A 27,778-nucleotide genomic window follows, 5' to 3' on the forward strand; every position below is an offset into this window, starting at 1 on the left:
CTATAAATGCCTTTAACACTAGAAAGACCGAGGCAACCAATAATTTGACTCCTGGCGAAATGCAAATTGCTATAACTTTTTTCAACTTTACTTTCACATGATATCCTTTTGTAATTTTTATCATTTTTCATGTTCTGTTTCTTAATTTTTATTTAAAAAATTTTCAATTATACATATAAGATAGTTGAATTTTTATTTGTCTATCTAGAAAAACCATTGCAGCCAATTTGGCTCTCTGCTTATATCTGGTCGTATGTTTTACGATTTTATTTATAAGTTTACGAATTTAAATGCTCAATAAATTATAGTTATATCATTGTTAAAACGTTAAATATAATAATTAATTTATACATTTAATTTGATTTATTTACGAAAAAAATGTGGAACAAAATTGACTTCTACTGAAAAAGATTTTATTGGGTTCTTCTAGGGAAGTCATCAAATCCAGTCCTTCTAGTATTAAAATGTATATACATACATATCTATTCTTATTCACATACAATTTACTATTAGTATGATTATGCCATTTTGCCCATTTTATACAAATAGTCTATTCTGTTTTACAGAATATATAATTTGTTTGCTCGCGTATATAAGGCACATATATTTAGTCATTCTTGTAATTTATTCTACAATGATTCCTTATCAATATTTGAGCAGTTATCTCATTAGAATACAAATATTATTTAGGCAATGATTTTCGACGCAGTCTATATTCGAAAACATGAATATCATTTGAGAGACCATAAGATTCTTTAGGTGGATATTTAATTTTTTTAAAAACATTTTCATTCATAATTTTATTTAAACCTTTTCATTCATGATATTTAATTTTGAATAAACTGTGAATGTATTAATGCTCAATTAACATTGTACAGACAATTAATTCATTTAAAATAGAAAATCTGCATATTCCTTAGATTTGGATGATTGAAAGTGAGAAAAGCTTTACCTTGTCAGGCCTTTTTTCCACTGAGAAAGGAAATATGAACGAACTAATTGATCAATGGTTATCAAAAAATTATGTAACGTATATTATATGTATGTATGTATAATACATACAATTAATCAAAACAGAATTCTTTATATATTTCTTATAAATTTTCAATTGGGACTATATATATTTAATGTATACAAACTTATATTTTTCCTTTTTAATTCATCAGGAATTGAAATCAATATATAATTGAAATCATTTTAGTATATTTTACTGAATTAAAATTTGAATGATTAGAATATATTAGAATATATTAGAATATATTAGATATGTGATAGTTAGTTCTCCTAAAAGCGAATAAATGCTATAATTGATGTAAAATCCTTAAAAAATTGAATTTATCAAAATTATATAAATTCTATTGATGTTATTTAATAATTTTGCTAAATTCTAGTTATATTGTGCCTTCATAAAAAATACAGCTCTATTATTTTATATTTATGAGTATGTATAAAATCCAACATAGCCAATGAAAATGTAATACATGTGCATGTACGGATTACATAATCAAAAAATATTTATCTAATATATATATATATATATATATATATATATATATATATATATATATATTTAAAACATTTCGAATACGCCAGGCAGTATCAAGAATTGGCACTCGAATATAATTTACATGCTAATAGACTATACCCAGCAAACGCTAAATATTCTTGAAATATTCATAAAATGTTCCTAAAATCCCAAAAAATATTCCAAAATATTCTGAATATTTACGATGTGTAAAAAAAACCATTCAAATGACAGTTAAAAATTTCATTTGTATGTCGTTACAAATTCCAATATATTAGGTGTTGGAATTAATTCGTAGCGTTTTTTAATGAAAGAATGTTATTTATTTCACATGAGCATTAAAAAATACATTAATGAAAGTACTTCCCATCACTTGTAAAACGCTACGAATTAATTCCAACACCTAATATATTCCGCAAAATTTTAATTTTTCCAAAAATTCCAGATCATCAATAAATTAATTTTTAAACAAAATTTTACTTTGGAAAATACATTTAATGTTTTCACCTTGGAGCCCAATTTTAGGGCTCACTTCACAGATTAATGCCCATATTCATAATCAGGCCTTATATTTAAGGCTTCCTTAAATTTATCTTCAGATATTCTACGAATTATTTCATTGGTTACTGAGCATCTAAAGTACAAGATTTGACTATGAATACGGGCATAAGTGCTGCGCTCCTTATATTGGTCGTGTTCAGTAGACTCAACATCCGTGAGCGCGATCCGCTCCACACAATTGAGTCTGCTGAATGCGACCATTCTCTGCCAGGTGATTCTTGTTTACGAGTAAATGCTCTTCACCGCAGTCCTCTATCGGCGGAGATGTGTACTGCTCGTTCGCTCGCGATTTTCATGAAATATACAAGGAGTATACACATAATATTCTAAACTGCATTTCGTCAATATTTGCACATTCTGTGACGATTCTTTTACTATTCCGCAACATTCATTACATTGGTAATACGAATCGAACTTTCTGTGAATGTTTAACATTATAAGCTGAGTAACAATGACGCGTACAGGCACTTATTAAACAATAAATAATTACGAATATATGTATATGTATTAGGTGTTGGAATTAATTCGTAGCGTTTTACAAGTGATGGGAAGTACTTTCATTAATGTATTTTTTAATGCTCATGTGAAATAAATAACATTCTTTCATTAAAAAACGCTACGAATTAATTCCAACACCTAATATAAAAATTACTTCCACAAATATTGATCTGTATGTATATACATACACACACACATATATATATATATATATATATATATATATATATATATAAAATATAAAAAGTAATGAATCTATTGACGATAGTATCGTGTTGGTCATTCACGCATTATCGTTAATACTTATGCAATCATGCAATTGTTTGATAGAGGACGATAACATCGTATCTATTCAGAACTATATATTCTATCTATCTACGAAAAGTACGACGCGTGCGAAATGCACTCTTAAATTCGAATGTCTCAGTTCGGAGTTTGTCGTAAAGATTACTGCGAGTTTTGAGCACTCACGCTGTCCTATCTTCTTGCACGCACATGAATAGTTTTGCGCATGCTACGTTGAAATTATCTGCACAAAAAATGTAATAATGACATATAATCATATAGTATATAGCATATTATATAAATAATACATAAAATATATAATATTATATATTTACTTTATAAATGTAAGCAACATCTTGCAGTTTCATTTTAAACAAGCTTCTAAAACTTATCTATACTTACAGGATACATTGACGAGCCAAGCGGGCTTCTTTTTCCAATCGATGAATATACAGTACACGGGAATGCCAGATAGAATTATGATTATGCCTATACCTACTTCCCATGGCGAGACATAACACGGAAAAGTGACCAAAAATGCGCAGATTATGAAGAAAATGATTGGCAAAATGATAGAAACCTAGAGGATAAAATATACGAATGAAATTTGCGAATAAAAAAAAAAGGAAGATGCATAGATATGATATTTTCTAAAAATTAAATGTAATATTAGGTGTTGGAATTAATTCGTAGCGTTTTACAAGTGATGGGAAGTACTTTCATTAATGTATTTTTTAATGCTCATGTGAAATAAATAACATTCTTTCATTAAAAAACGCTACGAATTAATTCCAACACCTAATAAAATTGCGCGTACCTTTATCGGACGATGGAGATCGGGCTTTTTGTAACGTAACCACAATAAACCAGACACGGACAGTGTGGTAAATAGAGCCTCAACGAAGCTGACATAATTTATTAGTACGTAGACATCCTCTATGATGAGGAGTATCAGGGTGATAATGCACTAGAAACGGAAATTATAGTTTAACGCTCGGAATTGGAGTCCGACTACAAGAATAGAAAAATTGCTCCGCGTGCGTATCAGCGCTTTTAGAACTGATTGCGAATCGTAATAATTAAAACGCTTTAAAACATTTGGTTTTAGATTTATATCAAAAACTAAAATTGGCATTTCGTTCAAAGAAAAAACAAATTTTTTTTTAAATAACTGAAATTTTAAGATGTAGAATTTACGGAAATCTAGATTATCTGAATCTCTTGTATTTCGAAAGCTATCGTTAAAAAATTAAAAAGATAATTTTGGTATCTCAGAACTAATTACAATCTGTATTAAACATCGTGCGATTAATTATATCGAAGTATATCTTATACTTTATAATAAACATGTTTGCATTATTCGTTTGCATCAGCGTGGCATGACTTTAAGCGCAGTTAACGCAATTGATTCTTTTAATTCGTTCGTAGAAAGGGATAAAGATCGCGAGCAAACTTTCGCCATTAATCATCAAAGAGACGCGGGGCCAAGGAGCGACGTGAAAGGATCAATTTATCGTTCTCAATTAACAAACCGCAAATCAAAATGTTGAACTGTATAATAGCATGCCGCTGTGTATGTCTACCGGCCTGCTCTGATCCGGCTGGCTTCGTTTATTTCATTAAGACGCCGGCTTTAATGTAATTTCACGAGATCCGATTTATGCACGTCAATTAATTCTATTCTCGACAATTGGACGGGCCGAATTATCGCACACAAAGTGCAGATTACTTTTGTTGGGTATAATAAAGCTGAAAATGTATCGATTATCTTCTTTGAGTATGTATTTATGTTAGATGTGGTATTTTCTCTCAAGTAAAATATCGATCTAAATATGCAATATATATACGCGCATGAAAACGTATCATATTTTTTCTTTTAATATTTTTATTAAAGAGTCTAAAATATTTCCGAAAGATAAATACTGCAGCCAAAAATTTCTATAAAGTATAATTAACAATTAATAGCACAATTTTTCTAATATAGTCAAAATATTTGGATTTGGTATCATCGTATAAATGAATAAATGTGATATTAATTGGAATTAAAACAAACAAATTTCATGATAAATGCAATATCGTTGTAACTTAAGCCTGATGTCAATTACTAAAGTGTTCATGATGTTATAGCTACATGAATCACTGTCACATCCCATTATCGCCAAATAAATGCCACTACAAACATACACGCTATTTTATATGACGATAACGTATTTATTAATAAAATTCTAATACGATAACGTATTTACTAATACAATTCTTTACAAATTATTCAGTCATCGTTAATAATTAAAATAATACAACAAATAAATATGTTCACTATTAAGATGTCATTTTTCAAAATAAGCGATCAATTGTCAAATTGCAATAAGTGTTCGCGATATTTATTTATTTTATTCGAATTTTATTCGCAAAAATTAAAATATAAAGATATTATGTGAAACATCTAAAAAAAGCTTTAAAAAAAATTAATTAGTTCATAATTAATTCTATATAATAAATTCTTTTTATTCACTATTTTCTCTTTACGTTTCATGAGGGTGTGATACTTACGAGAAAGATGAGGGATGGCATCGGCGTCAAGTTGCGAACATTAATTAAAGCAATGGCAGTGGGGAGGTGTCCGTTTCGGGCACCGACAAAGAACAACCTGGACGACGCAAAAATCGCGCCGTTCAATGCTCCGAAAGTCGAACATGCCACGAAAAACGGCATTATCCATGACATAACGCCTAATAGTTTATCGCCGAAGGTCTAGAAAGGAAATTCTGTTTTAATACTTAGCAAAAGTGGAACAGATTTTGATCACAGCAGAAAGCAATTGCGATTTTTCATAATTTTTTTCTGTATTGAATGGATTAAATAAATCTGTATTTCACTTCTTGCGATATCGTATAATCTATTTTTTTTTTACCGAATATCTTGTTTTGATGAAACGCAGTAACGCATGTGCAAGAGACCACCATGTACAAAAAGAATGATTGTGCTGAAAAATCTAAAAATTTTGCTAATCAAAATAATTATGTTGGAAACTAAAAAATAATAAACAATGCTGCAAAAAATTTTGATATTTTAATAATCAGTTTCAATTTTCAATAAAATTATTAGTAGATCAACAAAATTATTTTGCAGTTCTTATTCAAGAAGGATAAATTATAGTCAAATTCGAATATCGAATATATATAATAAACATTTAAAGTTTTAACATTCTGATAAATTGATATGAAATGTAAATTTAATTTAAAAAACTTAACATCAGTTAATGCCGAAACATGTCATATAATATAATGTAACGTTAAGTTTTTTAAATTAAATTTATACTTCATATCAATTTATAAGAATGTTAAAACTTTAAACATTTATTACATATATCGATATTCGAATTTTATTCTATTATAATTTGCCCTTCTATATTCTTGATATTTTTGTTATTTAAAAGAGTCTTTTAATTTAATTGTTTAAATCAGTTCTTATTTAACAAAATTTTAGATCTTTCAGCAAAATCATTCTTTTAGCATATTCTGAATGCTCATTTCTCTTTCTTTACTGCTCAATATATAAAATATTGCTATAATCAATTTAATAGCAAATTATTGTGTGAACTAAAGTTCGTCAATTTCTTTTCTTTCCTAAAAATTATTTTTTAAAATTTATATATATAATATTATCTTTATACATATTAAAGAGAGAATCAAAGAATTGCTTTCTTGGTAATAAAATATTCGTGCGAGTGCAATTACGTAGAAGCGAATCAATCATGGATTAATATTTTATGTATTTATAATTGTTATCAACATTATTAACGTATAAAAGCGTACTTACAACAGCGACAGCATTCGACGCGAGTATTTCATCCTGCGTGAGTACGACAAAGTAGGCAATGTTCGCGAAAACATAAATCACTGTCACCAACGGCAGTGATATACAAATCGCCTTTGGAAGATTCCTGTGAAATGAAAAAAACAACGATCACATTATGAAAGTTTCTAATCTCTGTTAAAATTTTACGTACGTTATTGTCGTAAATATATAAATGTGCTTCAATAATATAATAATATATATTAATATTTTATTCGTATCTATTTCTAATAATATATAAGACAAAATTTTAAGAATTGATAATTAAATATTAATTTTATATAAATTAATAGCGTATTATTTTCTATCAAAAATAAATAAATAATATAATTTGACCTGTACACTGAAATATTAAATTTTAATAAATCATTTGTTTGAATAGTGCCCAGTAAATATTTACTAAATACAAAGATATTTATTTGGTACAAGAATCACTAATTTGATTTAACTATCATTTTCTTTATTAAGTAAATATTTATTTACTGTAAGTAAATGTTTAGTTTAGACACTATTTAAACAAATATTTATTAACATTTAGAATATTTTTTCTCAGTGTATTACGCTGCTTTTTTTATTATAAATTAAAAGAATTGCAATAAAGATACAAAAAGGTCATGGAAAGTTTAATCCCAATTGCATTTATGACAATTACTTGTAGGGATCTTTTAGCTCCTCCGTCACGAAGTTGAGATAATTCCAGCCTGAATAAGAGAACAGTCCGGAATATACTGCCAGAGCGATGTAACCGGGTTGAGTATTAGTGCCAGACATCGGATGTTGGAAGTTTTCCGTGTGGCCCATGCAGAGCCACCAAACACCGGCTACCATGATGATTACCAGAGCGAAGATTTTGGTACCAGTGAAGATGTCCTGCACTCTGGTCGCCCATTTAACATTATAGCAGTTAATGACGGTTAACAGACCTACAAACAGAATAGTGAAATTGCCATATGCTCGTCGTACACATATCGCGGATATTAAAACAATCCGACGAGAGTATGAATAATTTTCGGGCTATATTGGATTATATCTCATGTTACATCTTATTGCACACGTACGTTAAGATATTTCTGATGAATTCGATATTTATGATATATATATATATATATTTACACATATATCATGCAATATTTATAATAACGATGTGAAAAACGTCTGAAAAAGATATCAAACAGCTAACAAAAAGTAGAAGAAAAAGTTGACAGAAATTTAGCACATAATCAATTGTATTGAAAAATCTACAATTAATTGAAAAGTTTTACAATTTATTTTCATAAGGAGTGTTCAAATCTAAATTATAATTCAATAATTATACAAAAAATAAAAGGAACATAGCAATGCGAGTTATACTATCTTTTAATGTATGGGTTTTCAATACCGCCATCGTTCCAGCAATTTTATATTCTTCGAAAAGATTTTTTTTTCGTGGAATATGAAAGCTGTCGGAACGATATTAATGTATTGAAAACCTCAAAAAACTATATTGAGATAATACAACTTACATTGTTGTAGGTTTTTTATTATTTGTATAATTATTGAATTATAATTTAAATTTGAACATTTATCGTATTTTATTAGATCATACTATATATTTCCTTTTTTTTTCTATAAATTATCAAAATAAAATGAAAAAAATTTATTCATTTTACATGTGATCACAGCAGCGAGTAATCGAATCGCTGCATACGGCGGCTCGCATCCAGGCCATACAGGTTGCAGTATGTATTGTGCGAACGTGAGGGCCGTGATTGCGTTCCCTGTTGGCACCAAGACGAACAAGGCGACCCAAAGGTAGAGGAACGCTGGCAAAGGTCCGAAAGCATCGCTAATGTATGCATAATCGCCGCCTGATTTGGGGATCATCGTACCTGTATAAAATTGAAAAGATGTCATTTTATTATTAATTTAGTAAACTACTTCTCTTAATAAGAAGAAAATCATGGAGAATCTGATAGAACAATTTCGAGCGACCAATTGGACCAATTATACATAGGTATATTATATATATTTTAGGCTCGTGTTAGTTGCATCAACGTTACTTTAACTTTAAGCAAGACTCTCTCTGTCTCGTTTTAAAGCGAAAGAGAGACAGAGATAGAGAGAGTTTTAAACATTGCTTAAAATCAAAATAATGTTGGTGCAATTAGGCCTTTAAAAATCCTAAAGTCATTTGTGTCAGGATGTAGGCGACGTAAAAGATGGCTTATGCAATAAACATATTTTTTTTTAGAGCCGAACTTCATGCAGAATTTGTCTTTTTTTTTGTTTCTCTTCAATGAAAAGAAAAAGAGGAAAGATAAATCGCAAGAAGTTCAAGAGTATGAAGTTTATGCTCTTATTTTTTGAGAAAATTATAATTTTTTAAATTATTTCAAATTGCTTTAACTTTATACCACATTGTCTCAAAATTACATTGCTTTATTCCAAACGGTTCTCTAATAAGATAAAAAAAAATCTTTTTTATCTTTTTTAAAAAAATCATCTTCAACTTATTGCATCGGTTCAAAATGCAACAATAAAAAATAGATCTATAGTTTCTAACAAAGTTAGGATCACTTGTCTTGGATGCGTTGTGCGTAACTACAGGCACAAGCGTCCAGTGTTTGGGGGGACATTTTTGGGGAGACTATTGCGGCATTATTCTCGCTGTTTGAAATACATTTTTGAATCGATTCATTATTTGATTGCTGACCGAAATCATCATTATTATTCACTTGACAAGTGCTAAAGAAAAGGAGAAGGAGATGATAAAATCAATTCTCAAATTTAAGGGAAATCTACCAAGAGTGTTTTTTCTCTCTTCCGAAGTTCACTTTTATTTTAAATGACAGAAAACAAAAAGCTGGGTAAAAGGCAAAAGTAAAAAGTAGTAAAAAGTAAGAAATAGAAAACAAAAAGCATATTGTAGATTACCCGTAATCGAGATTACGGATTATGAAGTAAAATAGATTGAAATTTTTGTGGTATTTTAAATCCATTGAATCCAATTGATGTTCGAAAATATCGATACGCAGTGATTAGGGCTGCATTCGGCGCTCACATGCTGTAAGCTTTATTCTGTCTTCTTTTTATGAATAATGAGTGAAAAAGATAGAATGAACGCGTAAGCGTCAATGTCAAACGCAGCCTATATCTCTGGCATAAATTAATACAGTGATATATTAATATGCAGTGATACATCTTTGACATAAGTACGTCTCGATTCGTTTTTTCTATTGTCGAGTCTTCGAACTGAATGATACTCGAACAATAGAGACAAAAGATTAGAATGTATGTATTTATGTCAGAGATATATCATTGCATATTAATTTAACATTTGCATAGATACTTTCGAAATTGAATTTACACTATATTGAATTAAAAAAAATTTTTTTCAATTACATTCAATTGGATTGAAAAACTGCATTTCCTGCATTCAACATTTTCAATTGAGCAGTATACACAATGCACAGAAAAAGCAGATATTATTTTTAGATCGAAAGGCATAGAAATGTGCTTCATGCAATTCTTATAAATGAATAAAAATGCATTCGGATTGAATAGGATTTTTTTTAACGTTTTAAATAATATCTATATTTTGAGCTATATTATTAAATTTGTGATTTTTTATTATATAAATACTTTAGTAATATAAGTAAGAGTAATATAAAGTACATATAAATACTAAGTACATATACTAGGATGGTTGTATTTTAACAATTTTTGAAATTTAACCGGAACACGCATAAAGTAATTCAATATTTCAAAAAAATAACACCAGATTTTTTCAGATTTTTGGAACAATTTTAATCCGTGTCATCGGAGCATGAATAGGCGAAAAAACACTTTTGCAGATAAAATTCAGCCGACGCTCTAATTCTTAACCAATTTTAGAATTTTTTTAAATTTGCTTTGAATGATATATAAGCTCATTTTGCATAAATTGTGATTACGATCTAAAATAAAAATTGTCGATCCAATGAAGTGAGCAGAAAAAAAATCAAAATTATACGATAATGAATATTGGATCGGCAATTTTTAATTGATTAAAAATTAGAGCGTCGGCCGAATTTTGTGCACAATGGTATTTTTCCGTCTACCTGGCACAGGTTAAAATTGTTTAAAAAATCTGAAAAAAATCTGGCGTTATTTTTTTGAAATATTGAACCATTTTAGGTGGTGTCTCGATTAAATTTCAAGAATTATTAAAATAACAATCATCCCTAACATATAGAGAAAAGCCTTAAAACGCTTCAAAGCATTTATAGCAAAATTTTAACCGAAGTTTGTTCGCGTTGCATGCTCTAAAAAAGCAGATAAATGTTTCAACGCCCGAAGCCACAGTAAGGATGCTTCGATGCCAAACGCCAAATCGTTGCATTGAAATTCTTATTATTATTTTGATGACCTTGTGATCCCCCCTCCCTCTCTACATATAAACATATACATACACGACTATATAAAACGTTAATGCGTGTTACAATTCAATATTCAAAAACCTGTAGCTATCTGATTTTCAAGACCGTTACAACAGTTATTGTATTCAAGCTTAGGGAGATCCTGTGAGAGGCCGAGAGGACCTCGAAGCGCGTCGCTTCGAATAGGAGGTTGTAACGTCCGTATTTTTCCGAATTATTCAATAAAAATTCAAGAAAAGATTCTTATAAATATGTATTTCCATAAAATGTAAAAAAATATCGATTTTTTTAATCTTCCAAAGAATATTGTCCTCTTATTGTTTATTTTCCATAAATAAATAAAGGACTCGGATTGATTGATTTTTTTATGCTTTATGCATTACCGCAAATAGAAAATGTAAAAATTTAAACTTTCTTTAGGACCTCATGCAAAAGTCTGTGCTCTTTAATTAAATGGGATAAAGCAGAGATAATAAAGATATAAAAAAATTAGATATAAGAAAAATATAAAATAAAATAAATTGATAAAAGTAAATTAACATAAAAATATATAAATTGATTACAAATATATAAATAAATTAACATAAAAATATATAAATTGAACACAAAAGTAACACGACACAAAAAGAAAAGTATAATATATACTATACACATAAAAAAAAACATGATAGTGCAATCATGTTTTATGTCATATTCCTTGTTTATCTATTTAGTATTTATATTATTTATACAGAATTTCGTTAATAAACTCGGATGAGCAAAGAGATACCAAATTATATAAATTGATTTTTGTCTCAAATGTCGCGGAAGATTTAATGTGTCAGGGATCGTTCGAATGGAAAATATTATCGCTATTATTTGTTATTCATAGTCGATAATGCGCGTAACATTGTTTAATTATCATCAGGTCAGGGATTAGGTCGCGCACGTGTGTGCGTTACTGCATTCGTCGGTGCAACACGTATTAAAACGATTTTGTTTCCTTGCAAATAAATCCTACGATGACCAATGATCAGAAAATTAGCCCAAAATGTTATAAATCAATATTGAGCCACCATTAGAAATTTACCACTAATAAGAAATTTGTTAAAATTATATTCAGCCGTATTTCATATATGTAATATATAAAACATCTTATATTTTTATTCATGATCTCACTGATTAAATATAGTGCGCTACTTACAAGGGAACACAACCAAGTAAATCTCTCCAATTTAAATGAGTTTTTAGTATGTTGTTCTATGGACAAAAATAGGAAACATGTATTTTTTTATACATGCCGAATTGCACGTTAAGGAAGACAAATCTTCTTTTGAAAAAAATCGGTTTTTTTCTTCCAAGTTATCGTCGAATATCGAAGAATATCGTCGAAACTGTAAAAGATAGATAAAAAATTTTTAAATAAAAATTGAATGGCTTCAAGAGTACTTTAGAACTATAATAAAAAAAGATTTTTTAAAATTATTTATTTATAATAAAAATTATTTATTTATAAAGAAAAAATTTTTTTATTGTAGTTTTAAAGTACTCTTGAAGCCATTTAATTTTTACTCTGAAAATTTTTTTCTATCTCTAACAGTTTCGATGATATTCAATCTGAAAGAAAAAAAATCAATTTTTTTTTTAAGGAGGATTTCATCTCCTTAACGTGTGACTCAGCACGTATAAAAAAATAAATGTCTCCTATTTTTATCCATAGAACAACATACTAAAAGCTTATTTAAATCGGAGAGATTCACTTAGTTATTAAGGGTTTATACCATGAATCATCAATGACCCATGCAGCGCTGCGATTAGTTTTTCTCAGGGAGTAAACTGCTGAGGGCATTGCGGTGTACAGATGGGAGATATAACTTAAGAAAATTGTATAATAAACGATATGAGGTTATGCATTCTAGAGCATTACTAGTGCATTAATGAGTATTAATAAGGAATTTATAGTAGCCATAAAAAATGGACATTACTGAACATTATTATAGACATTGGTGTATACAATTCTGATTAGCGATTTATCCTTATGGTTTTTCTATATATTTGCGATATCATTTATAATCTTTAATGTCATTCTTTGAATGAAAATTAAAGGCCGGAGTACAGACCTTTGCGCTTGACATTCATCATTCTTGATCACATGATTTGTTTTAACGCTAATAATGATTGTCGAGTGTCAGCATGAAAAGATACCTTAAAGCAATTTAGTGAAGCTTTAAATCGAGCTCAACTTTTTCGCGACTGGCCGAGTTTGAGTTTGGTTTCCTCTTTTTTAATGTATATACAGAAAAAAAGGTTTCTTTGGATTTAATATTCCTATTTATATTCCTATTTATTTGATTAAAATTTGTTTTATTAAAATAACATATAATGCTTAACATTATTTGTTTGAATAAAAATTTTGTTGTTTTATTCGAGAAAAACCTCTATTATTTGACAGAAATAACATTATTATTTGAAGTAATATCTTTCAACCAAATAATATATTATTTGATTACAATGAATACAATGAAATACATGAATAATAATGAAATTATATATTTGAAAATATATTGATAAGGTTGTCCCATGCAATAATTGCTTTCTTAGAACAACCATTACATTTTTTGGCGAAATTACGGAAACGATGATTTATACGTCTAACAATAAGATTAAATTCGAGATTAAACGAGCAGTGCTAGGTGCTATATCAATTATGATTGTGACGTACAGTTTGATCGCGTCAATACCGAAGATAAACATTGTCTGTTCAAACAAATAATGTATTTAAGACAAAGATATACAAATTTGTTTTCAAATTTCAACAATCGTATTTGATTCAAATATGGTTTGTTTGGACTATTTCAAATAATTTATTAAATCCAAAGAAATATTTTTCTCTGATATGCATGTTGTTACATAAGGTAACTGTTTTTATTATTATGCTTTTATATTTAAATAAGCCATAAAGAAAACTAGCACAAATAAGAAAAAGTTTTTTTTCATGTTAAATCATTAATGTATACGATATAAAAGATAATATTTTATATTTTAAAGTATTTAAAATGTTTTTTGAAAGATATGAAGAATTTTTGTGAATCCTGCAGTAACATGTATCGCAAGCTTGCCTCTATTAGTATGCTCTGTATTGGAGCTGAAAATATTGTGTTATGAGTGTACATTGCAATAAGTATAATAACTTATTTATATTTGGCTCAGGTACCTTAGTTGAAACGATATTAATTTTAAGCAGATAAAATTAAAGCTACAATTATAGCTGCAGAAATAAAATATCAAATACTAAAAAACTCAGTGTTAAAAACGAATATTCAGTATCAATAATATCCTTAGTCATCAATGATTACATCGTTATTTGATAAACTTTTGAACTTTTTAAATACGACGATCGCTTTCATAATCTTTTAATATATCGGAAGTGTTAATTGTTACGTCTTGTTATATTGCTGTTGCAGTGCAAAAGAAGAATTGTAATGATAAAGAATTGTAGTGATATAGATGATCTGCTGGTTGAGAGATATAAATTTACATATTTATAAGAATGTAAATATATCATAGCTGAAAATAAAACACGAAAGTACTTTACAACATGTAATTAAGCTCTCTCTCTCTCTCTCTCTCTCTCTCTCTCTCTCTCTCTCTCTCTCTCTCTCGATAATTTTTTTGTACTTGATGCATATGATGAATAAGCAATCTGATGATTGTAATATTTTTTTTTATCAGTAGATAAATTAGTACGATAGATAACGAAAAACTAGAATTCGTTTAAAATAATGAATCTCGATCAAATTGGACTCTTCAAACAGGAATCAAACTTTGTGTTGAAAATTTATGATCTTTATAGATTAAGAATTATCGGTAAAAAAAAGAATAAACAAAGTATATGCCACATTTATCTTAATTTAATTTATTTTCACTTAGAAGTACTTCATTATCGTGAAAATATTTCAAAATACAAAAATTACTAATTTACATTAATTTTCTAACACTTATATTATAGTGATTAGGAAAATGTGTCTCGTAAAAAATATTTTTAAAAGTATTCAAACTTCATCTCTGTTTTATATTAATCGTAAAATTTTGAAGTATAATTTTACAAAATAAAATGTTTATCCTTTAAGAATGTTTGAGTATATTTTCTCAAAGATATCTATTATCTTTCTATTTTCTCTTTCCCGTTCAAAAATAGTCGTGTAAATATCCGCACTTATCCTCTCTTAAGTCATTGTCAGCAAATTATGGTTACAAAGATATCACATGAAATGTGTATCAGCATATGGCCGTGCTGAGACATGAGATGGCAATGTCACGTGCGCATATAAACAGTATCGTTGCTGCAATAATATCGTTGAAAAAGAAACAAAGAAATCATATACCAAACAAATAAAAAAATGCATATCATGCCTCTTGGGACTCAAAATATCTCAAATGTTTTAGAAAGTTACCAAGATAAAAAATTACGATTGATAAATATAGCACAGAGAATAAAAAATTTTTTAATATAGTAATTCTTTTTAAAAACAATTTTAAGGATAATATTAATGTGAAAAAATTATTATTTTAAAAAATAGCAGCATATTTATTAATATTATATATATTTATTCACATTATCTTTTACATTTTAAACTGTTTTTAAAGAAAATATTATTTTGTCTTATGTAGAACTCCGTTTTTTTTTATGTACATAACGTGTATCAAAAGATATGTAAAATAATATGATATAAAATATTTCATGATATACATGAATTATGATAATATGTAAACTTACGATGTCATAGAACGATATATTCCTAAAAAGCCATCCAATTTATATATATATATATATATATACATAGTTATTATTTTTTAAATTTACACTCTAATGGTATTAATGACATTGTTATTTTAGAAAATTTTCGTAGATTTTATCCGCGTTGTAACAACAAAACGTAAACATTGTGAATTGCTATGTTATATCTATTTTTTTTTGATAATGTAACATAATTAATATAATACATTTTTTTTCCTTTAGTACATTAATAGCTTCTATATTTATTTTTGTATGAAAATATCTCTTTTAGAATTTACTCTTACGTTAGATATCGAAGTACATCAAACTGGTTTAGTATCACGAGATTCTTAAGAGTGTTTTCTTATAATAATCGGAATTTCGAAAAACGGATTTCAAAAAAATAATATACAACCAGATTAATATGTAATATTTCTCACAATAATCAGTACATGTATGGAAACAATGTCTTTCAACAATCTTTCAACAGTCTTCAACATTCTTTCAATATAAACAATAACAATAATCTTATTAGACCGTATATGTGAAAACTCAATCAATAAGAAATAGAATGAAGGTCTATAACGGTCGAAGCTGAATCTTTAATGCTTAAATAATTCAATGTGATTTATATATACTATATATTCCCTGTTAGTCTCGAATGACATGTACATATATAGTATATATAAATTCATGAATTGAATTATTTAACGAGAATTTATATAAACAAAAATAAAAGAGATACAAACGGGTACAAACAATTCTCTTTCAAATGGCATAAATAAAATTAAAAAATTTTAAAGTTGCGCGCTGCCCATTTTTTAATTTACTTATTCTTTTTACTGTTTGAGAAGCATACAAAATAATAATCGGTACAAACAGGTACAAATGAAATACAAACGCACTATTAATTTTTATTTTTGATAAAGTTGAGCGCCATGTTCACATTAGTTATATGCATATATATATATATATATATATATATATATATATATATATATATATATATGTATACATACACACACACACACTGAGAGAAAAAAATAGTTGTGGCAATTATAAAGTACAACTCCAAAATTTAAATACTTGCAACTAGTTTTAAAAAGTAATAAGAACTAAAGTAATATATTTTTCTCTGAGTGTACACTCCAGAGAAAAAAACGTATTATATGATGGACATATTATAAATATAATTATATATAAAATATGTCAATTTTGTATTACAGTATTTATAATTTTATATAATTATACATAAAACATTTTTTCCTGAGGTGAGAGAAAAATGTACTAAATTTTAATAAATATTTGTTCGAATAGTGCCAATTAAATATTTACGAAATGTAAACATATATTTATTTGGTACAAGAATCATTAATTTGATTTATATATTATACTACAATATATTTTATTTATATATTTTATTAGCAAATATTTATTTTCTGAATATTAGTACTATTTAAACAATTATTTATTTAAAATTTAGTACATTTTTCTCTCAGTGTAGTATATATAAATCCACATTGAATTATTTAAGCATTAAAGATCCTGTTTCGACCATTATAGGCATTTATTCTATTTTCTATTGGTTAAATAATTCTGATTGGTCATATTATTTTTCCGAGATTTTGTTTTCTGAAATTCTGAGTGTCCTGGGGAGGCCGTTTAATTAAGCTTGATCTATAATTGCATAAACGTGGTTGTAAGTGCGGGCATAATTGTAAAGCCCGATTTACAATTGTAAAACGTAATTAGTAATTATAAGAATTGATCAATCACACTTGAAGATGAGGAGAATATCCAACTATAATTGGTGAATTATTACAACGATCACTTACAACTACGTTTACGCCATTCTAAAATCACGGAGAATTCTTAAGCCTGATCTACAATTGTGTAAACGTAGTCGAATAATTTCCTGTGATATATTTGACTGTGATTGGTTAATTCTTACAACTGTAACTACTTACAACTACGCTTACGCAATTGTAGAATGGACTTTATAGCTCTTGCACACAGAACATCAGTAGCCAATCAATTTATCGCTTTTCCATAAAAGCAAAAATATGATTAGTCGATGATTGCGCCAACTTCCACAGCGTGTTGCTACGTCCTGTATGCGGGAGCCATTATGGAATTGGAATACTAATCCCGCCTTCCACGTCGAGCGCGTTATTTTAAATTTCAAAGCAACCGTTCTACAAAATTTCATCACTTACCGAGCTCGGCATAACATAGGGCTCCGATAAGCGACAGGATCCCGGAAAAAATCCAGACAATGAGAGCCTGGCCGACGCTGCCACTGTTCCTAAGCACGCCTTTGGGCGACACGAAGATACCGGCGCCGACGATGATACCGACGATGATCGCCACGCCGTTCCACAAACCCAATTCTTTTTTCAATTTGATACCTTCGTCGCTGTTGGATCTCGCATCTTTGGACTGCGACAACACCGACTTTTCCGCCGGCGCTACCTTGTCCGGCATCTTCCGTGCGTCGTGTTAAAAGTTCTTTTCGAAATCGGAGCACGCGCGTATACGCGCGCGCGCGCGAGTGTCACGCACGTTTTCACGCGACTACTCGAAGTGCTTGAGCAACGGTTGCCGCGGCGTGCCGCGTGGGCACTACCGCGAATGCATGCGATGCGGTTAACGGTGACATATGTGGTCAAGGCGGAGGGAAAGCGGAAGCTAAAGAAGATAAACGAGAACGGAAAATGGATAAAGAACAGAAAAAGAAAGAAATTGCAAACGCACGCGGTCGCGTATCACCACGTGGCAAGAAGCGTCTCACGCGACAGATACACATATACACCTAACGTGCCGGGCCGCAATTGCCGAACTGCCGCTGCCGGCTGCCGCTCGTTTCTTATGACCGCGCTCACCGGCACGCTCACCACCATCTCCTACCCTTTGATTCGTCGCTCCGCGATCGAACTGACGCGACGCTAGCGGCTGGCGACGGCCGCGCGCGAACACGCGCGCCCATTGGCGCGGACACACTTATTCTGACAATTCGCGATCCTTTCTTCTTCGTGTCTCTGAAAATACCGACGAAAAATCAAAAGCAAATGCGATAAAAATAAATGAAATGAAAAATCTATTTGAACATTTTTTGTATCGATATTTCACGGACTTCGTTCTTCACTAAAACAATGAATAATCTCAAAGCAATGTCAAAACTGATCGCATTAAAAGCATTTCAGCATTTCTTGCGGAATTTCTTATTGTATTGACACAGCAGTTTTCTTGCTGTCGTGAGAGAAATATAAACATTCAACAATGTCCAGACGATCATGTTCAGACTTTAGTTAGCAAACAGTGCAAGTACTGCTCTGCAGTTTTTCGACGTGAACTTGGACACTCTAAGATGTTCAATGTAAGCAGCGCTTTTTTTCCAATTCCATCAACAGAGTATTGGCCGTTTCTACGCCATTGCGCCTACCTTAAATCTTACATCTTACGAGTGTCTCAATTCGTATTGCATCATAAATTTGCCGAAAAGCAAATCTGTGAAAACGATAATCTTACGAGATACACATAAAGGCAATGTCTAATTTCATGTAAAATATGGTACAAACATCCAAGGCAGTAAGCTACGTCATTTTAACGTCATTTTAACGTCAAATGACGTAGCTTATTTTGACGTCAGCTTGCTAGAGATATAATTGAATGTTTGTTTTTCAAACTTGATGAAATTAACAAAATGTTAATGTTCATTCCTTGCATGGGCGTATCCAGGATTTTCTTTTGAGGGGAAGGGGATTTTATTCTTTTATTACATAAACCCTTTTTTATTACATAAATTCTTTTATTACATAAATAGCAATTTTTGTTATTGAATTGTTTTTTTTTAATATTTTAGAGCTTATATGTTTCCTCGTTTCCGATTTCGATTTTATAAATCATACATACCTAACTTTTATTTTTTTTCCTGAAGACAGTACAGACAAAATACAGTTACAACAATAAAAATAAAATGTTTAATTTTTTTATATTGCTATTGTTATTATTATTAAATAGTATTATAAAATTTGGCATAAAAGGGCCTATGAAAAAAAAGGAATAAATAATAAAATTTATTCAATAAAATTTTTAGAAAATGAAAGGATTATTTACATGATCTTAACAAGAAAAAAAATATTTCTTGTGATGACAAAAAAACTTAATGACGAAACTTAAATGAAAATTATTTATTTTCTTCTCATAGAACTCTAAGAATTTTTTCAGAATTTTTTATCAACTTATATTAGTATTTTCTTATTTACCACCATGAGAAAATACGATATTAAAAAATTCTGAAAAAATTCTCAGAACTTTATAAGAGAAAAATAAATAATTTTTATCTCTTGCTATTTTTCTGTAAAATTGATAATATTTGAGTGAAAAATTATTGAAAATCAATATTTAGCGATTTTTAATCATTAATATCTTGTTAACTATTACGAAAATTACAAAATGGTAAAGGACTTAGTTTAGTCTGTTTTATATGCTCAGGAAGAGTGATGCCGAATTTTAGGGACTTTCTATATATGCAAAAAGAATGACACTAAAAAATTTTTTGGATGAAAATGGATAAACTAGAAAAATTCAGATCAATTGAAATTCTGATTATATCTCAACTTAAATTTTAATAAATTCAACCAGAAAATTTTGATTTGTCTATTTTTAATTAGAATTCTAATTAATACAAACAGACTGCTTTTTTAAATGAATAGTGCAGTTAAAAATTATAGACTTCTTGATGACTACGTTTGTATAATCGCGTTTCGCAACAATTCTCGCAATATATGTATATTTCTCGTTGAGTATAAAAAGGCACAATAATTCTCATAATTGAAAAAATTAGAAGTTATAAATAAAATTTCCCAAAAATACATCAAGTAAAAATATATCAAATAAAAATATATCAAGTACAAATATATCAAGTAAAAAATTGACTAATGAGACTGTAAATTGTATACAATTATTTCGTATAAAAAACTTTATCGTAATTAATGATACAATAGATATATAATACAAATGACACATGTTTCGGCTGATCTTTCAGCCATCAACATAGAGTGACCAGATATAATGCATGTGAAGAACATCCGTAAGAAAAGAAGTATACTACCATTTTTTTCACGAAGACTGATAAACACAAAAAAATAAAGAAACGAAGAAGTAAGTATTGTCTGAGACTTGTATTATTTTGTATTTCTTTTAAACTTCTTTTAAACAACTTTATGTAAAAAATTTCTAAACTAAAATGAGATAAAAGAAAAAGCGAAAATGGCTAAGTGCAAAAAGTATTATACAATCAACGCGAATAAACCTAATGTTTAAAATTAGCATTTTGATAGCAAACTCTGCAGAAACAGATTGATAGCAGGCCTTTTTACTACCAATTTTTAATTGCAGAAAAATAACAAATTGTACACAGAGTTTGTATTATCTGATATTGTTAGCAAATTGCTGTCAGAAATATAACAAAGCTTGCTAAACATGCTTTACCAGCAAATTGGTAGCAGAAATCAAACAAAGTTTTGCAATTTGATGGCAGATTGAGAGCACAACCTAGATTCGAGCAAATTCTGTTCGATTTCTGCCACTAATCTGCTGACATAGCCTATCAGCAGGCTTTGTCGACAATCTACAGCCAAATGCAGACACAAATGGCTATGGTTTTGTAGTCAAAATCTCGATCGAGTTTGCCAATTTGGCCAAACATTTTGCTAACAGGGCATCTTATGTAAATCAATATGGCCATTTTTATGCTGGATACTCATTGGTTTAGCGATCTTAATATCTTATTCTATGCTTATCCTGTACTATATGTTAATATATTTCATGTGTGACAGTGTCACAGTGACTTAATAACTTTCGATCCCTTCGTTCGCTCCCAAGTTCCCAAAGTAGTAAGAAAAGAGTATACATTGAAAATCCATCGGGACGTCCTCGGACGCCTGAAAAAAGAGTACATCCAGGAAAAAGAGTATTAATGGTTTACATCAACAATATATAAAATATAAAATCGCAACTCAAGAATAAAAAAACTTATAACAAAGTTGTTAATTATATACATATATCGCAATCACAAATTGAATCAGATTAAAAGTTTATACAAAATGACAAGTAAATGAGCCAAACAGTTGCCTTGCAGAGTTTAAATTCTGACATGGCAACTGTCTGACACATCTATTTGTCACTTTATATAGATTTCTAATTCAATTTATGACTACGATCTATATATATATATATATATATATATATAGATATAGATATATATATATATAATTACACACTTTGCTATAAATACTTTTAAGTTGCAATTTTATATTTTATATATTGCTATTATTATACATAATATAGCCTTAAATATCTGTATCTTATACGAATATATTTATCCGTTGCATACTTGTGAGATCATTTGATCACGTTATATGTAATATTCAATCTTTCAATTAAATTTGAAATTACTTTCTAAAAATGGATTGGTTAACTGCCTCGTAAGGACCATGGTCATAAGCACGCCTTAATAAGTATTCTTTTATATAGAAGCGTTTGCTGATAATGGCTAAAAGATTAGCAGAAACGTATGTCATTTGTATTATATCTTTATGATATCTCTAATCTATCGTTATGATAAAACTTTTTATATGAAATAGTTGCGCATGATATAGCGATAATTCCAATTAGTCTATTTCCTTATAATGGGATTTTATTTGTGTGTTTTTGTCATACAACAAATTTTTCAAGCCTGTTGATTGGCTGTAGGATAGAGAGATCCGAAGATTCTCCCTCTCTGTTCTGTAGACATTTGTCGACAAAAACGCACAAATAAAATCCCATTCTTATTTGATAATCGATCTCGATCTTAATCGAAATCTTAGCGAATTTATGTTGTGTGTGTATGTGATTGCGTATTTATGATTCTATCCGAAACAATTACAACAATCTTTGTGCTTAAACGTTAAAAAGTCAGGAGAATACACTCATAGTGTTAATACCGATAAGCTTATCTCATATGTATATTATAAGATAATACTACAGAGTCTACTAAGTCTGCAGATAATCCAGATAGCACGTACGTTTTTTATCGTATGATAAATTTTTTAATCGTTATTAATTGATTGCAGAACAGAGAGATTCTCGGACGTCCTATAGTGAAATCGACAGGTTTGAAAAATTCGTAGTATGAGGGATTAATGTAATATTAGTCTTAAAGATATCGTTTTTATCCCGACTTTAGACACGTGCAGATGCTCTATTTTAGGATTAAACTCTCTGGTAAAAAATTTTTCATACATGAATATGTACAAACATACATAAATATTTATAAATGTGTATAATCATATATGAAATACGTGTAATAGAAATAATAATAGTAATGTGAAATCATTAAAAATAGTTAAAAGGATAATTTTCACATTATTTGTTTTAGAAAAAAATCAAGTTTAAAAAAAATATAAAAAATATTACTTATGAAATTATATATAAAATAATGTATAATTGTGTACAAGTAATTTTTTTTTACATTTCTTTTCAAACTTAATTTTTTCTAAAACATAGTGTGAAAATTACTCTTTTAATTATTTTTAATGTTTTCACATTACTATTATTATTTCTATTATACTAAAAAGTAATTTTACAAAAGAAACAGAGATGTATGAACATGTATAATATGGACATATTTCATATAAAATTATGTATGAATATTTATACATGTTTATGTATGTTTATACATATTTATACATATTTATGCATGATAAATTTTTTAGGATATTATTATTTGAAATACATATCAGATTTATAATTTTGGAAATTTGCTACAATGTTACATATATGATAAAAACTCGAAAACCATTTTAAAATTCAGCTTGATTTCTCGTCATTAAAAGTGTCAATTAAAAAAAAATAAGATCTTGCGAGGTCTTGTACGTCTTGGTTTCTTTTCGAAGAATAATAATATTTTATCGTACATTCTTCTAATTGTCGCAAATTGGATTTCTTTACAAACTACATTCTGTAGTTTATAGATCGGTATTGCATTACTATAAGTAAGCAGAAAACGATCAATTTGCGACAGTCAGATTTCTGTCGCGAAGACTCGTTTCATATTTCTGTATTTTGCAATATTACACTGCAAATAGTGCAACGATATATGTTTCACTTCGCCGTAAACATTCACCCACGAGTGTTCTTTGCGCCCTTGTAACTCTGCGTTGATCGAAGGCATTTAATCAATGTGCCGATTCGTCGGTCGCAAGAACCATTCGCGCGGCGATCATGCTGGCGCGAGTCGCATGAAGTGTGGTGCGTTTCGATATTCTCGACGTGCAGCGGCTCGCAGCGATCTTCACTCCATTCGCAAATCGCGGCGCGTGCCGCCGCGTACAAAGGATCATATTTCCCCGTGAAAAAGCACGATCAGCATACGTGCGCGCACAGTACTGGGAGGTTGGCGGAGTACTAAAGTGTCTCCCGTGTCCGAGCGAGTCTTCTCGTCGAGATCCATCATCCTCGGCATTGGCGCGACGCGAATCAAAACGTCCAAATGCTGCAACAAGCATTGAAAGCTCCATATGGAAGATATTACATACGCGGAATACTTCTGGGAAATTCTTTTTGCTTAAGGAAGGTTCCTTCTCATATTGTCATTCTTACTAAAGACGCACATCAAAAGAATAGATAAAGAATTAATCAATTTAAAAGTATACGAGTAACATTCACAACAATTAAAAGATCAATGTAAACTATTGCATTGTTTTTCTTTTTTTTTTTAAAGGTTTATTTACTGCAATAACTATAAAGTTATCATTTAGTTGCTTACAAATAAAAAAAACATAAAGAAAGAAAAAATGTAAAAAACCTATTTTTAAAAAACATACTTTTATTTCTACATATAATATCACATAAATTATCAATTATTTCATCAAAATTGCATATTTTAAAATTAATATTACAATATTTTAATGGTTTAAAATGTTCAAATTTATTTTTTAGAGTATTTTAAGTTGTATTATTAGGTTTGTTATAATCAATGTACAATTTGTGATAATGGCTGTATTCAGCAGAGAAAACTATAAGTAAACGCTCAATGATTTTTTAATATATTTTTACACTTAGATTTAGCAAAGATTTAAAAGCAAGAACTAATCACATTAAATTAAAAATTACTGACCGCTCATTTATTAGTTTTCTCTTCTGAACTTAAATTGATATATTTCTAGCTATAATATATTGTATAGCGTTCTACGCCAATGATGTCGCACGTCCGTTTCGTCAGTGCTGCGCAACCATTCTCGTTATTATCATCACATTATCATTTACACGTAGCTTATTCGTATGTGTAATCGCGAATGCGTGCTATTTAAATATGAATGAACCACATTGAGTCAATAATTGAACTTCTTATCGTGTTTCTATCAATATCAAATCTATTTTTGTGCTATATATCTATAAAATGTGAAAATTTGTAAGGCAAATTGAATTTAAACAAAATAACGTTAAACACTTTTAGATCGCTATTTCATTTAGTACATTCTCCGTTTTATATTTGTCATATAACAAAAACGCACAAATAAAGTAGCACCCTTACAAATTATTAAAATTACAAAATTTTCTTTTCTTTTTTACATATACAGAGTATTTTTGAAATAACACCCACTAATCATATAATGTTATTTCTAATAAAAAAATTGAGTCGAAAAGTCTTCTCTATTTTGCAATTTTCGCAATATTTTTTTTACCCAAAATGTCTAAAATCGATGTATAAGACAACTTTAAAATATCTTTAAGAGTTCTTTAAAAAACATCTTTAAAATATTTCACAAAAAACATTAAAAAATATCTTAAAATTATTTTATACATTAATTTTTCTGTTTATTTGGCAATTTAGAAATTAATATTTCATTAATTATTACGAAAATTGCAAAATGGTACAGGATTTTTCGACTCAGTTTTTTATTAGGCATAGCACTATATGATTAGTCAGCATTATTTCAGAAACACCCTGTATATAGACAATATTTAAGACTGATATCTTAATTTTTTGTTAAATCAGTAATCATTGTATATTTCCAAAATATTTATTTGTTTGTTCCTATTTGTTTAAGTCTTGCACATACTTTAACGATAAAATACAAATAAAAAAAGACGTTTGTTTTATTTAACATAAACTTACTCATCATGTAAAAAAAACTCTAATTATTTATTATATTTTCAGCTTCCAGTAAACGAGAATGGATTGAAATGGATTTAGATTTTCATTTGCGAACAAATGAATTCTTTTCAATTCAAATGCGTTTTTATTCATTTAGAAATTACATGAAACATATTTCTATGCCTTTCAATCTAAAAATAATATCAGCTTTTTTCTGTACCTCGTGAATATTTCTCAATTCAAAATAGAAAATGCGATTTTTTAATCTAATTGAATCTAAAAGAAAGTTTTCCATCTAATTAAAAAAAGTAGAAATGGACCATGAATATTTAAGTATGTATTTGGATGGATTCAAATGAATTAAAATTTTGATCACAATCCATTTTAATTTTTCATTCCATATTAATTTTTCATTCTTGTAGACTTTATTGAGAAATCAAATTGCTAACAATAATAAAATTGGAAAATTGCTGTTTCAAATTTTAACTAAAATTTTGCACATAACTATACAAAATACATTCGCAAATATTTTTTTTTGTCCATTTATACGCAGTTTTCATGTGAATTTTATATCCTTTTTTTATATCTTCAGCTGAAAAGACAGGATTTTTACAGTCGGGAACGCTTGACAAGAATGAAGATCTTCTTTTATTTTTAGGAAAACCAGACATTAGCACTGATTATGCTGGTATTCCCGATATTCACTATGAATGTATTGTAAACCTAATTAGTACCTAAGCAGCAGCGCTGCAAAGCGCTTATATAATTTTAACGCTTTTTTAACACTTTGTAAGCACTGTGTGTTGTAATGTAACGTGAATTATATAGGTTTTCAATATTCAACGGTATATACGAAATACGACTTCGCTCTTCGGGAAATCCACTATTTGAGAGTCACTGTGCGACAAGCTTCCGCCGCTACGGCGTGTATTTCTCCCCTTTCTAATCCACGCCGCGGTTTCCCGTGTGGCCCTATAAAAATAAATTTTGACGCCAGCGTGCAAGATATACAACGGACGAAATCGATAAAATTAAACGATTATAACCGGCTCAATTCTTCTTTGAATTAGTAAAATGAACGGTGAGACTTTCCTCCTATGAAAGTCGATGTAGGTAGATCGAGACTTCTAGCATCATAAATTAGCGTCACAATGTGGAAATTCTGAATTATAATATAATAACGACATGACGAAATATGACGAATAACATTATTGATAGGGGGAAAATTATTGCGTAATTGGAATCACATGAAATTTTATAGTTATTATTTTAAAACTTTTATACAAAAAAATTACGCTAGTTGTGTAATAAAGAAAACGTATTAATATAAAATATACATAAAAGCGATTAATGTATATTAATTAAAAATAAGGAATTTGCATATGTAACATTTATTATACATATTACGTAGTTTTTTAAAATCTTTTTTAAATATTAAATGAAGTAGAATTCATGATATATTTTAATGGCACAACTTTTTTTTAACTCGACTGAAATAAAACGAAAAATGTTTTATTCATAATTCTAAAATAAAATAGAGCATTCATAATACATTTTTAAATGAAACAATGGATTTTCTACTCACAATTTGAATTGAATAGTATTCATGGTCCATTTTAAGAAAATGAGCTATTAAAAGAAAAACTTTTATATATATAATTCGATTAAAAAACTGCATTTCCTATTCAGAATTTTGAATTTAGCAGCATTCACAATATATGGAAATGACTGATATTATTTTTATATTCAACTGGATT

At 28.8% G+C, this 27,778-nt stretch overlaps 1 protein-coding gene across 2 annotated transcripts; it reads right to left on the minus strand.

Annotated features, from left to right (window-relative positions):
• Window positions 1–396: 396 nt before the first annotated feature.
• mnd (L-type amino acid transporter minidiscs) lies at window positions 397–27,450 on the minus strand. Of its 2 annotated transcripts, XM_011055224.2 has the most exons (9): window positions 24,052–27,450; window positions 18,094–18,565; window positions 8,374–8,592; window positions 7,377–7,647; window positions 6,689–6,812; window positions 5,420–5,620; window positions 3,687–3,836; window positions 3,272–3,449; window positions 397–3,113 (listed from the first exon to the last, which is right to left on the minus strand). In XM_011055224.2, exons 2-9 carry the CDS (start codon window positions 18,359–18,361, stop codon window positions 3,052–3,054), a joined length of 1,473 nt encoding a protein of 490 aa, XP_011053526.1. In that variant the 5' UTR covers window positions 18,362–18,565; window positions 24,052–27,450; the 3' UTR covers window positions 397–3,051. The 2 variants fall into 2 exon arrangements, with proteins under 2 accessions (XP_011053526.1, XP_011053525.1); XM_011055223.2 differs by lacking the exon at window positions 24,052–27,450 and having other exon boundaries at window positions 18,094–21,917.
• Window positions 27,451–27,778: the final 328 nt, after the last annotated feature.

The sequence above is a fragment of the Acromyrmex echinatior genome, chromosome 2, assembly GCF_024713525.1.
Source record: "Acromyrmex echinatior isolate Ae372 chromosome 2, ASM2471352v2, whole genome shotgun sequence".
Taxonomy (NCBI): Eukaryota; Metazoa; Arthropoda; class Insecta; order Hymenoptera; family Formicidae; genus Acromyrmex; species Acromyrmex echinatior.

Excerpts from the sequence above, each read along its gene's own strand:
- mnd (XM_011055224.2), bottom strand. The coding sequence starts at position 18,361 with ATGCCGGACAAGGTAGCGCCGGCGGAAAAGTCGGTGTTGTCGCAGTCC. Across the intron at positions 6,813-7,376 it reads GAGCTAAAAGATCCCTACAA|GAATCTTCCAAAGGCGATTT; the intron begins GTAATTGTCATA and ends TTCATTTCACAG. Across the intron at positions 5,621-6,688 it reads CGTCGAATGCTGTCGCTGTT|ACCTTCGGCGATAAACTATT; the intron begins GTAAGTACGCTT and ends TTTCCTTTCTAG.